Raw genomic sequence first — 13,392 nt, forward strand, 5'->3', positions numbered from 1 at the left:
TTGTACCTTCGAGGTACTGCTTAGTGGCGAATTCTTCTTCTTCTCGGTCATGGCCACTCCAGAGTAGCCAGAGGAATTCATCCTGGAAGACCTCAAAGCCTCTTCCGACTGATGTTAGGATGATGTGAGGTCCTTCGATGGAATGAGGATGGATGATACCCCCCTATAGTCGTGTTTACGGAGAATGGCACGCGGTGATTCTCAAGAGGCGTGCGTGAATGACATCTTGGAGTGATTTCTGCGACCTTGCGGAAGAAATAACTATCGGCTGAGTAGCTATCTATTTCTTGATTCAATCTCTCGTTTGATTGTGCGCATGCCTATGTGATGAGGTTATAAGTTGGGTATCTCGCAATGCATTGTTATCATGCACGTGTTTACTCCGGCAGTTTACCATTTGTTTGGTGAGGGGAAAGGCTTTGTGTGCTATGGCTAATGCCACTTTTTGGAAACTATTGCATTCATGCATTGAAGATTTCTAATCGAGGGAAATAATTCTTGAACAGGGAATATTACATTTTAAATACTTGAAATTTGGATTATACGGTAATTTCTACAATTATGCTTGAGACATTTTCTGATAAGTCACCTTATTCCATCTTTAATATTAATTTTATGGTGTCACTTTTCTAGTGCTATCTGCCAATACAAAATTTGTAGTACTTAATGATTGCCCTACTTGACGTTATGGAATTGATTGCGGACTTTCCTGGGTGCACATAACACGTTTACAGAGACCTTTACGGCAGTGGCGCCGACTCCATGGGGCCTGAGGGGGCCCGAGCCCCCTCAAAGATTCGTTTGGGGTGGCGGAGCCCCCTCAATAATTCAAGAAAATAATTAAGTTATATTATGCTTTGTGAAATCACAAAAATATATTGGTAATTTATATTTCCCATGTTAGACGATAGTTACCTTTTAAAATAAATTCAACAATGTGTGTTGAAACAAATAATTATAAGGTTAAGCAGGTTAACTGAATCAAGTGGTGTGAATCATGATAGTGTCTCGGTGCTGCGACACACTTTGAATTTAACGTCTTCCCGGGGCAAGACCTCCGATATGGGCCCCCCCAATATTTTTTATAAGTCGGCGCCCCTGCTTTACGGATTACACTAACTCGATACGTATTTTTTCTGTAAATTAATATTCCAGTTCGGAGTTTTTAGCAGGAAGATGTGGTGCTTTCCGAGTTAATCAACTGGTTAAAGTTCTCTCAGGTTTCCAGTCGAGTGAGGGAACCCATTTCGTCCGACGATTCAAGATGCGTCTGGTTCCTCGTCCTGGTACACGTGGGTTTGAGTAAATGTAATACGTCATTTTGATCGGTATAAAATATGAAAATTGTTCGAAGTTTTTGATAATTAGTGAAGTAATGATAACAGCAATGCATCAGGACCATTATGAGAATTAATGATTCCGAAGGTAAGGGCGTACCCAGGATCAAAACCTGAGGGAGAGCAAGCCGTGGTCGTTTCAAGTTGTAGCGCATAGAAGGTTATGAAACCAAAGTTTCAAGAAAATTATAACAGCGCTTTAAAATTATTTGCTCGGAAACAAGTATTTTTATTTTTTTAATTCTAGTATCACTATTCTTGGATTAACAGAAAATTTGTTCAAAAAATTTCGTTTTTAATTAAATTTAGTTTTGCTTCTAGTGTGGTGGGGGGCAGCTACCTCCTTCTACCCCCTCTGGGTACGCCCATGTCCGGAGGCTATGTGTTAGTTGTTTGCTGGCGTAGTTTTTGAGTTCTGGCGTGTATCGAGCTTACGTCCATATTTGAGGGTGAAAAACAAAAGGGATACTAGCTCTTCCTTTGTGATGTGGAAAATTTCTTCTAGCTATTTGCTTGTCTTTTTTCAGCGCTGTCAACTTTTATATCACATTTTCCTCTGCTGTGCGGTGAAAAGACTAATATTCTTTACATCTCGGGTCGCGAAAATCTCACGTGAACGCCGGATGATAATTTATAACGCGCCCAACCAGAGCGAAAATATCTTGATCTTCCCCCCACTGTTTTAAGTCTTCAGCGATTAAAAGCCACGCTCCACGGACGTCATAATGGTCGGAGGGGAGGTTTGTATGCCAATTTGTTGAGTCTCCCACGACGACGCGGAGTGAAATAAAGCCCGCAGCCGGCACAAGATATAATGCTAATAACAATAATAATACTTTCGCGATAATAATAATCATCATCATCATCATCATTAGGTCCTCGTGTGAGTTTCGCCGGCGACGTTGCCGGTTCCCATCCGCGAGCGGAGCGCCAGCTGTCGGTGTGGCAGCGACGCCTAACCTTGACGTTTATTTTCGTCCCGCCGTTGATTGGGCCTCCGTGGCGACCGCGCGAGGAGCCGATTGGTGGCGCGGCGATCGCCGCTCGCTCTCTGGGGGCGTGTCCTTACCTCCGCCTCCGCTCCCCGCCGCACCGTCGCTCCCAGGAAATCGTCGGCGTCAGCGGAGATCCGGGAGTTTGAGTCGAGACGCCGCGGCGTTGGGGTTCTTCATAGTGTGTAGTGAGCGTGGGTTCGAGCGAGGGAATTTTTTCTAATGGGGAGGGTGATGTAAACAATATCACATTCTCTCTCTCCCGACCATTTCTTCGCCCTCGTTTTTTGTGGTACGGTCGGTACGTTGTTCGCAGGTTTTAATTTGACCCCCGAACACGTTGCCGCATCGGCTCCTTCTAGGGCTTGGAAGGTGGATTTCTGCACAGAAAACAAAACTCGCCACAGCGAGGATTTTTGCGCCTGACGGGCGGTTCCATCTGCCGGTGGCGCTGGTGTTGCCGCTGGCTGCATGGAGCACGTGATCTGATACTGAAGAAGATAAAGGTATTTTCCTGCTTGTCGTGTGCGTCTGGATCGGCTTCACAGTGTCGGTGGTACTCGTTTAAATCGGGTTTGAAGGGAGTTGAGGAAAGAAGGAAACCGTGTACATACAATTTTGTCTTCGGCAATTGTCCTCCCTTTCATTGACGACTTGTGGAGTGTTTTCTGTCGAAGGGAACTCCTTCATTTGGTGGAGATTACTGCGTGTTTTTTGTGGTGGTGTCCTCAACCCCTCGGAGAAGGTCCGGGCGATATATACCATTCTATCGTCTCCCCGAGGAGAGGACTGGCTTTCTGAGGGGGGAGAGGTGTTCCTCTTTGACAACAAGTGTGCTGTCAAGTGTGTGGCAAATCTACCCCATCCAGCCACTCCAATGCGCGTGCTTCCCATCTCATGGATTTGATGAGTGAGTGATGGCCTTAGAGTATGGTATGCAGCGGTATAGCAGCATGCCTCGTCAACAGTTAGGTGAGTGTGTTACAGCGTTTATTTTGATGGGGTCTCTTTACTTTTTATCGAACGACATACCATGACTATTTCAATCTATTCAATAGAACCAGCTTTCTTTTATAGAATATTATGAAGACATCTCTTTGCGATTAACCTCAGGATAATAGTTTTATTCCTAGACATCTTATGTCAGCAGAAACATCCGTAGAATATATTATTGACAGAATTCACAAAATGTCTAAAACATAACTAGTGATGCGGGAGTCAAACGTTATGGTTACCTATGCATTTTTCTCGTAGATAAAGGCGACTGAAAGACTAAGAACGTCGCGCATCTGATGGCGGCTTAAATGCGATTGAAGGTAGTGTTTGGTAACGCGATTAGTCAGAGAACACTCGTGAGGAGTTGAAAGATCGTCAGAACTGAAGTCGAGGTGTTTTACGTATGCATTGTGCTCGCATTGGTGTGAATGGATCAGCTGTCTTTACGATTTCATTCGAGTCTTTCGTCGTTTCCTTTCGGTTGAATGGCCTTCGTGAACTGTACAGCTACTCTTTGCGATCATTAAGCACGTAGATTCAACCTGGTTGCCTGAGGCTCTGGTTTGTTAACAGGTGGTGGAAGCTCCTAAATTGTTCTTTATTTAACTCTGCGATGTTAATTATTCGCAAATATTTCATTCATTACTTCTTTCCGGCCATTTTAAACAGTTCTTAACTATTTTTTACCAATTAATTCTAGGGTATAACGGGCATCCCAGCAGCTGTCTTCTCGTATCTCGTATATATACTCCCTTCTTTTCGCCCCTGTCTTTTCACATTAGAGCTGGCATAAGTGTCTCGAAAGACCCTTTGCGTTGTCGTTCGACTCAGCTAATTTGGTGACCGTCGTGTGTCACCACGTGTAATTAATTCCTGCCTTAACATCAGTGATTTTCCAACTAGCGTTGTCATCAAATAACTCTCTGTTGCGGTCACACGTGTATCATGGCGACCTGTAGTCGTATCCGTGAAAACATGCTGTACTTTGTGTTCTGTATTAGGGATGTACTGCAGGAGGGGAGGAAACTGTAAAATGAATATCCCTCATCGTGTTGATGTGAAGGCGATGGGAGCATGCAGTTGGACTTTATGTGATTAATTATCATCGTGGTGATGATTGGTTATCGCGTGAGGAGGCTGCTGGTAACTACGTCCGCTTCATTGCAAGATATCCGTGTCGTGACCGATTGAATACCTGGTAAAAGGCTTTCATGTGCCCACTCTATTGCCATTTTGGGTTGGGTTGCGGCATACTCAAGATTGGGCTGCATTTACATTTGATACAGTGACACCGTGAGAATCCCTTAGGCCAGAAAGCATTAGTGTCATTGTCATCTGTAGGAATGCAATTTATTCATGTCCTTAGTAAAAAAAAACGCTGTTAGGTTTAATGGTAAAAATTTACCTTGGTTTTGATTAACGTGTATTCAAGGGCTGTGCAGAATGCAAATCTGCTGTGTTTGTTACCAAACATCTATTCTAAATTAAGCCTTAATTTTTTTAAAATTTCCTCTTTAGGCGGATTATGTTAGCAATTATCCGTCCTCGCTCGCGCCATCTGAACGGGAAGAGCATTCAACTGTAAAGATTAGTCGATGCTAATTTCCGGAATCCAAACAACCGGATTACAGAACTTAAAATAGCGTTATTGGTATTTCCCATATCATTACCCTTTATTATAGTTAGAATATATTAGTTTATACATAGTTCAATATAGAAGATAATTAGTTTTTATCCTAAGAATATGTTCCTGTCCCATTTTCTCCCTTTAATCGACTTTACCCATCGAATAAGGTTTCGTGATACCAATCACTTCCTATCTAGAAAATTAAATGCAAATTTCCTCTCTACATTGGCTTGAAGTATACTTTGGTTTACTAAGAGTTACTGCTGTTGTTTCTGAACTGATGTCTAAAATAAGGATAAGGTACTTTGAGTACTTAACCTAAAAATTTATCTTTTTAATCATGCAGCATCTTAGAGATGTCTCCAATAAATACATGTTTTATTCCTTGTTTTACCTCCGTGTATTCTTCCTCCAATAAAATTTCGGTGATGGTTAAGTTCTCTGCCCACCCTACTAAGCATTGGAGCAAGTCTTAACTGAATGAAACCGGTGCGTGATCAAACGAGGCAAAGAGCTCTCGCTCTTTATCGGTGTACGCTTGGGAATTTTCCAAACCCAGTGACGTCTTTCAGTTTCCTATTTATTTTTCGTCCTGAGGCAATCATTTCATTTCACTGTATATAATTTTCACTTGTCTCATCATATAGATCTTGACCCACTAATGTCCACATGTTGTATTGTGGAACGGTGTGTATCGTGGAATGTGACGGAGGGTTATCGTGAAAGTGCATGTTTATACATCTACATCTACATAATACCCTGCGAGCCACCTCTAGGGTGTTTGGCAGGGGGTGATCAATCACCAGCATGCATTTGGACTCCCACATGCACACCACACCGTCCAAAAAACGTCCCGTATACTAACAAACTATACTACTATATGCTGTTAGAAATAATAATTGAATTAAGAAACATGCATTAATTTTTACATATGTTAGTAGGCTACATGAGTTATCATTTATCTTATGTTCCTTGCGTTTGACAAGCTATTAATTCAGTAATTATCATTCATACCTATTAGTTGGGTATTCCTTTTTTTTCATCAACTCGTATATCTTGTTGGATGGAAAGAAATAAAACTCGATTCGAATGAGTTTAAGTATCCGAAACGCCATTATTTATTGTACTATCTTTTATCTCCAACCGCTGAGCTCATTCCAACTCGCGTATTCAAGGAATGTTACTTAATCCTTACTTGAAGATGGAGTTTGAACATATATTTGAAAATTGAATAGTACACATTGTCCCCAAAGATTGCTTAACCGCCTACGTCACGTCTTGATTTAAGGGTGAGGATAGGGGAAAGCCTGGAATTACAGGCCTATGTCACTTCCATTTCTGGGTAAGTCTTGGAACTTATTTATTTCAATTCGATAATGGGCCATCTATATATCAAAAAACTGTTAGCAAAAGAACAGCACGGATTTATAAAATGGAGGTCTTTAGCTGGCTTTGTTCATGATATCTTAGCCGAGGGTGACACACATATCAAGTAGACACTATATTTTTAGACTTAAGATAGGAATTCGATAAGGTTCTGTATTCAAAGATGATTCAAAAGTTGGTAGCATATGGTATACATAGGCACGTAATAGTTTGGATCAAGGATTTTTCTGTTTTCTGAAAAAAATTTGGATGGCATTATATCCAACTGTACTGATATTCGGAGTTGTGGAAGTAATCATTTTTATTTCCACGAAGTTTAAGTGTAAGCGTGGAAGACGCTATCAAGCACCTTCGAATACGTCAAAACTATCTCACACGCACGTGGTTCGTTGATAAAGAATCAATTTAACGTAATTATGAAATGAGTTATGTATTCTCTTTTTTGCCTGTAGGAATTGCTGTGGCTTTACAACAGTAGGCATGGCGATGACGGACTGGGCAGGGAAGTGAAAGTGATATAAAATTCGAGGAATCAAGCGATATGGATTAAATTTATTTTTGTGGAAAATTGCAAATCATCTTACATTACAAAGTGAAAGTGACTTAAATATTTGGTATCATCTGAACTATTTTAGAAAATTGTCTATTTTCCGCATGATAGCATGATATGCAGAAACCCGGGTCATACCGTTTGAAATGTTGTGTGGAATATAACGAAGTAATTTTATTTTTAACATGAAACAGTTCCACAAAGTAACGCCGGAGACCGTGTCTTAAATTCCTTAAATACTTATTGAAACATATTGAGAACTAAGCAAATTTTTTTACGGGTGCATGTACAGATTTAGTAATCTCTTACGTGGGAGCATAAGCGTGACCCTTGCAATAAATACTCTGTCGTCGCTACAATAGGCAGTATTCTCTGACCACAGCACTGCTGGGTTACCGAAAACGCCGATTTATTGATAATCACTAATAATGAGGCATTTTAACAGTTGAAGCTATGTTTAAATGTATAGATACATGCATGTTATATGTAATACACTACAATATTACATACACGCATTTAAAGTGTTAATGTAAAGCAAAACCACAGCAATAAAAATTAAACTTAAATTACAGCACTGTATTGTTTGGTATCAATAGTCTATATTTTTCCATTGAAATTGAAGGAACGACTGTAAGTGCTTGTCTTCCCACTTGGTACGCCCTACTTCCCATATTTTCTTTGTTGGAGTAGGCTCGCCTGCTGTATAAAATCACCGGATTACTGGTAACGCCGCAGAAGTGAAGTACCGTATTGTAGTGGGAGTACTCTACTACATTTTAGTCCATTATGATCTCTTGTCTGATGAGCCATATGCATTTTTCCCGAATATTTGTCAGTTAATGATGGATTTACGTCCTCTGCATGAAATTAATGACTGTTGATCGTCGATGTGTGTGCTCTGAAAATGCGTTCGCCGTCGGCTTTCTTCCAATTGCAATAGTTTCGTAGTGTGCCATTGTTTCATTTACCACAAGTACTGTTGAGAACCCATAGATGCTTCATGTATGCTCTCTAATAGGTGTCATTTGACTCCGTGGCGTGGTGACCCCGTTGTGAACTTTAACCTATCGTGTTTTTGAGAGCTCTCTCCTCTACAGCCACTGTTTTCCCCTCTATCGAAGCCTTCTCTACAGTCCGTAAACAAAACAATCTTTTTGGACGCCATACCCAAAACTGCCTCTCCGCCTCGAAGTATTCCTGTTGATTTGTTTACCGAGTTTAATCAATTTGTTTTGGAACGATTTATGGTGTATAAAACCGTTGTACTCCTCTTATACATAACCATTGGCAGTGCTGAGGTACTATTCTCTGTTGGTGTGTTTATTTTGGCACCATTCGATTTGTGGGTTATTTGCATTTGTGGATGTCATTTTTCGTTGTACTAGCAAGTCTTTCCTATCCGCGAATGGACTAGAACTGATTTTGCTATTCATCTGGCTATTTCATACTTGATATTTCAAACGTAACCAGAATCGTCTTTTGCTCCAAGTCTAATTTAAAATGGGGTTATAATACTTGGTTTGTGGCTTAATTCTAGGAGGTTGTGTGGAATGGTGAGGCTTCTGAAACCTTATTTTGGACCTAGACATTGGGAATTATGAGGACGTATGGTGTGGAGCTTTGTTTGAGGCCATGAAGTTAGTGAATAGCGATAGGAAACTGTTGCGCGTGATGGAAGAAAAAGGGTTGGATAGTGCTTGAAATTGTGAAGGAATCCTACGTATGATATGGTCCGAGTTCTTTTTTCCTTACCAGTGGCGCATTGCGTATCCCCTAGAATTTTTTGTGTGCAAATATTCCTATTCACATTGACATTTTTGCTATTAAATTAGGTGGCATTTTAATCTTTAGCTATGCTCTTCGTTCCTACACAGTTGAGTGGCCCATAGAAAGGGATGTTTTGCTTGAGCATAAAGTAAAAGCTTGATCTCCTGAAGAGCTTACGGAGAGACGAAAGTAGGAAACTTGGAGGTGAAATGGTAACTAGGACTAATACAGGTAGTTTACCCTCAGATGCGGATTCAGCTGGGTCCGGGGAGAATGGTATACTCCATGGAACGAAGAGGCATTCTCCAGTGTAAAAGTTTTAAGAAAACTAATTTTTACGCATTTTAGAGCCAAAAATTTCGTTTTTAGTCGTAAAAACAGGTGAAATTGAACAATTTTAGACATATGAGGATGTAAAAACTTTTAAACTAATAAGGGGCCATCACCACTGTGAACCCCCCCCCCCCTGGATCCGGTTGCCCTAGACAACTTCCATTTCTCGGGATAAGCTAACAATTGGTGACCCTATGAAGTACCGGTTTGAAAGGTGTTACTTAGATCAATGTCATGTAATGCCTTTCCATTTCTAACGAAGCTATCCCAGTCCTAACTAGGCATAGGACGGCGATTCTTCTCTTTGCGTAAACAAAACAATCCCGCAGAACGCCACCCCATTGAAAAGGGTCAACTCTTCTGATCTCGTAATCGCATATCGCGTGCTTATGCCTGGGCCCCTGAGAACTCCCACCCCCCGCTCAAGCAGGGGAATCCAAACAAATCGGTTTATTCGTTTCCTCAAAAATCTGCTCGCTTCCACACCCCGCTCTGGAACGTCTTAATTGGGCGCGCCTGTGCTCGCATTCGGTTTGACACGTACTCGGTTCTCAGTGGGGGCAACAAGCTGCTGCTGGGGCTGTTTCTCTCCTTCACTCTCAACCAGCCAACCCACTTTTTTTCAGCTTGTTATTTTTTTTAACCTCCTCCCACCCATCCCCATAAGCGATCTGCTTTCCTTTACTTCCCCCCATCTCCCTCAACGCGATGAAGGTCACGGCGTCCTCATCCCCTCTCTTCCCCAGGCTCGCGTTCCCTGCCCTACCTGCACCTACCTCTTCGCCCGACGCTGCGGCGCGCGCGTCTGCCGGGTGTTTTGAAGGGAGGTTGCCATGGCGACCGTAACATGGCGACCTGTTGGGAAAGGAACCTTCTCGGATCTCTCCTCCTCGTGATTCCGACCTTTCCTCATCCTTTTTTTTCCTCATTTTCGTCAGGGCAATCCGTGCCTCTCTGTGGAGAGAGTTCGCCCTCGAAGCTGGAGAAACCAATGTTTGTTGATGCAATGTTTTGATTTTGTGATGGAACTTGATAACGTAATTGTTGAAAATAGAAAACGTTTTATATTTTCACTCATGCTCAGGCATAGAGTTGTACCACGTGTAAGCGTGCGATAATATTTTGCGACGATTATAACAACCCGTACTCATTGGTGGAGAGAGCTTTGCCCTCGAAGCTGGAGAAGCCGATGCTTGTTGATGTAATGTTTGGGTTCGGATATACCGGACGGAACTTGATAACGTATTGATAAAGCATTTTAATAGAAAATCTTTTTATGTTCACCCTTGCTCAAGCTTGGAGTTATACCACGTGTTTGCGTACGATCTTGTTTAGCGACGCTTATAGCTATCGGTATTAATTGAGTCTTGAAGGGAGGTTGCCATGGCGACCGTAACATAGCGACCTGCTGGGGAAGGAACCTTCTCGGATCTCTCCTCCTCGCAATTTCGACCTCTTCTCATCCTTTTTTTCTCATTTTCCTGGGGCAATCCGTGCCTCTTGTGGAGAGAGCACCGCTCTCGAAGCCGGAGAAACCGATGTTTGTTGGTTGAATGTTTAGGTTCGGAGCTACCTGACGGAACTTGATAACTTTAAGCACAAATCATTGTAGTAAACGAAAAACCTCATCTATATATTTTCACCCTTGCCCAAGCATGGAATTATACCACGTGTTTGCCTTCGATCATGTTTTGCGACAATTATAACTAACGCTATTATTTATTTTTACAGTTGTAGCGCACGCATTTTCGTGTTCTGCTGTTCTTGTCCAGGTATCGCATGTGCATATATCTGAAGTAGAGAGTATGGAAATTATTTATTTTTATATTACTTCGAGGCGAATATCCTAAAGGGAATACCCTTCTTATCAGATAGCGGTTGCAAATTTTAAAGTGTGCACTAAAGTGTCTCACCGCATGCCCATAAGTTAGGGTAAAGTGTAGATATATTTCTATATTTTCTTGTAATGAAAATACGTATGTGCTTTAAAAAGAAGTTAATTTCTATTATTTTTTCCATTTGTTAGACATTTTTTTGTCCGAGAACAGATGTATTTTGCCGAACGGATGGTTATGGGTGTTCGTCCCCCGAACAATAAAGGGCTTTAATGAATGAGGGGCGCAATTTGTTAGAATATTTCAGTTTTTTATGTAAACGGCTGGTATCCTTGCGTCTTCCACCACACGCCTATTGAGGCGGCTTACGAGGTAGTATGTAGATGTAGATTCTGCAACGTCTGTCTATAATCTGACGTTTCAACGGTCACTGCTGGAATGGAGCCGTATAGTGCTAAAATGACTATCGTTGATGGTGGTTTATTTCTGCCTGCTTAATCGTTTTGCATCACTGTCGCCCAGTGGCGTAACTAGAAGTATACTTTGGGGAGGGGGGGGGGTACCCAAGGGGGTGCCCCCTCCCCAAGAAACGGGGATTCCAGGAAAATTTTTGAAAAATGACATGCCAGGAAATCCATTTTACATTATTTTGGCACTTAAAATTTAACTTCGAGCAAATGCAGGTTTTATGAATCAAAAATATACTAGTTTTAAATGATTTTTTTTTTAATTTCTCTGATGCTTTGGGGGGGATCTATCCCGTAATCCCCCTCATAGTTACGTCACTGCTGTCGCCTCCCTCCTCGCAATTTTCTCCCCCTTCCGTCTCTATTTTCCATGCTCTCATTTCAACCCTTCTCTTCCTGCCATCTTGGTCCCTCCTTGGTCAGCCAGCCTCCCCTCCGGCCGTGGTCAAAATGGTATCACTCCAGCGTTTTGCCCTTTCGGCTCTCTTGCCTCTTCGACAGATGCCGCTCGTGTGTCGCCGCCTGTGCCGCGGAAACCGTTAATCTGGATTAATATCCGGGGTTCCCTTCTTTTTTTTGCGATTCGTGTATCAGTGCTCATTAGCGTGCTCGGGTTTCTAGTTTCCCTACTCGCGAGCTACTCCCATCTCCCTCCCAAGTCATCCGATCAGTTTGCTGTTAGAAAATTGAGGCTGATAAAAAGACTAGTCAATGCAGGTATTTGATGGTATTTTAATTCCTTATAATGTCAATCGTATTCTGCGACGCAGTTAGAGTAGCGTTTCAAGTAGTTGCCTGTTTTTCACAAACATTTAGCAATAAATATTTTCTTAATAATTTGAGATATAGATTTTGTTCAGGTTAGATGTGAGGAATCGCTCACATTTTTCCGATGTGATGAATTTAAAATCTACCTAATACCCTGCGTACCACCTCTAGGGTGTTTGGCAGGGTATTATACAGATCAGGGGTTCCCAAACTTTTTTGTACCACGCCCCCCCCGCAACACGGATCAGCTTTCCATTCTGCAATACCCTATTTCCACGGTGCCGTAGATACCAACTCCTACTTGTACAAGTACTTGTACTCGTAAAAGTATGTGCCTACTCGATAAGGTGAGTTGGTTTTTTTTTGTTCACTGTTGAATGCAGTAACGCAGAATGGAAAGATTCAATAATTGTACGTATGATGAAAATTAAAACAAGTATTACATGAAAAACGAATATAATTACTGATACAAAATTTAACATTGTAACACAGTTACATTTTCAATTTAAGGAAGGTGAAACAATAGGCCTACCTACTTACAAAAACAAAACATAAAATGTAATTTAGTGAGATGGGTGCGCTTGCATGTTGATAAGTTGACAGATCCTGGGTTGAGTTTCAGACAAAGCACAGCGTAGGTCACTTTCGACATGAAGTTTGTTGCGGAACTTGGTTTTGATCGCCACAAGAGTTGAAAACGCTTTTTCGCACATGTATGTTGTTCAAAAAGGCAAGTACATCCGAACAGCTTTCTCTGAAACACTGGGGTAAACTTTTAAGTACTTTAACCAGTACTGTAACCTTCTTTGATAAATTTTACAACTTTATTGAAACTTTACAAAAACAATTATGAAAACTTAAGAAGACTATTTCAAAGATCTGAGGAAATTATTTTTGTAATTTTATTTATTTATTTCATTTGGGTGTCACGCCCCCCCTGGACTTTCTCCACGCCCCCCAGTTTGGGAACCCCTGTTATAGATTATCACAAGCATGCATTGTGCTAGAGGATTGCCACATGCTCACTACACGTTCATAAAAATGTTACCCATGCTAACAAATTATACATCCGCATTCATACATAGGCAAAAATTGCCTACTACTTATGAAGGCAATCTGCCTGTCCCAGTCTTAATAGTCCCAGTTTTAATAGTCTCCTACATGTAGTTAGAAAGTTAGACGGTGCAGTAGTGTGGGTTGGTCGCGCCTGAGGGAGAAAATCACGCTCTACCAGGTAATTTCTCGCTAACCAACCTATTTCTGTCGTGGTTATCGCGGTCCGTGCGTGTTTTTGTTCTGGGATACCTGTTAGCGAGAGGCTGAATGACGTACGC

The 13,392-nt window shown here is 41.6% G+C and overlaps 1 protein-coding gene across 6 annotated transcripts in view; it reads left to right on the forward strand.

The window, feature by feature from the left end:
* Nucleotides 1-13,392, forward strand: part of LOC124159288 (histone deacetylase 4) — a 539,951-nt gene that overhangs the window by 275,236 nt on the left and 251,323 nt on the right. For 2 of the 6 annotated variants that reach the window (XM_046535006.1, XM_046535007.1), the window contains exon 1: nt 2,466-3,301. The exons of the other annotated variants lie outside the window; for them this stretch is intronic. In XM_046535006.1, coding sequence (XP_046390962.1) covers nt 3,247-3,301 — 55 coding nt within the window. In that variant the 5' untranslated portion in view covers nt 2,466-3,246. Of the gene's footprint in view, nt 1-2,465; nt 3,302-13,392 lie in introns of those variants that run through there. 6 annotated transcript variants of the gene reach the window in all.

Source organism: Ischnura elegans, chromosome 5 (genome assembly GCF_921293095.1).
Source record: "Ischnura elegans chromosome 5, ioIscEleg1.1, whole genome shotgun sequence".
Lineage (NCBI taxonomy): Eukaryota > Metazoa > Arthropoda > Insecta > Odonata > Coenagrionidae > Ischnura > Ischnura elegans.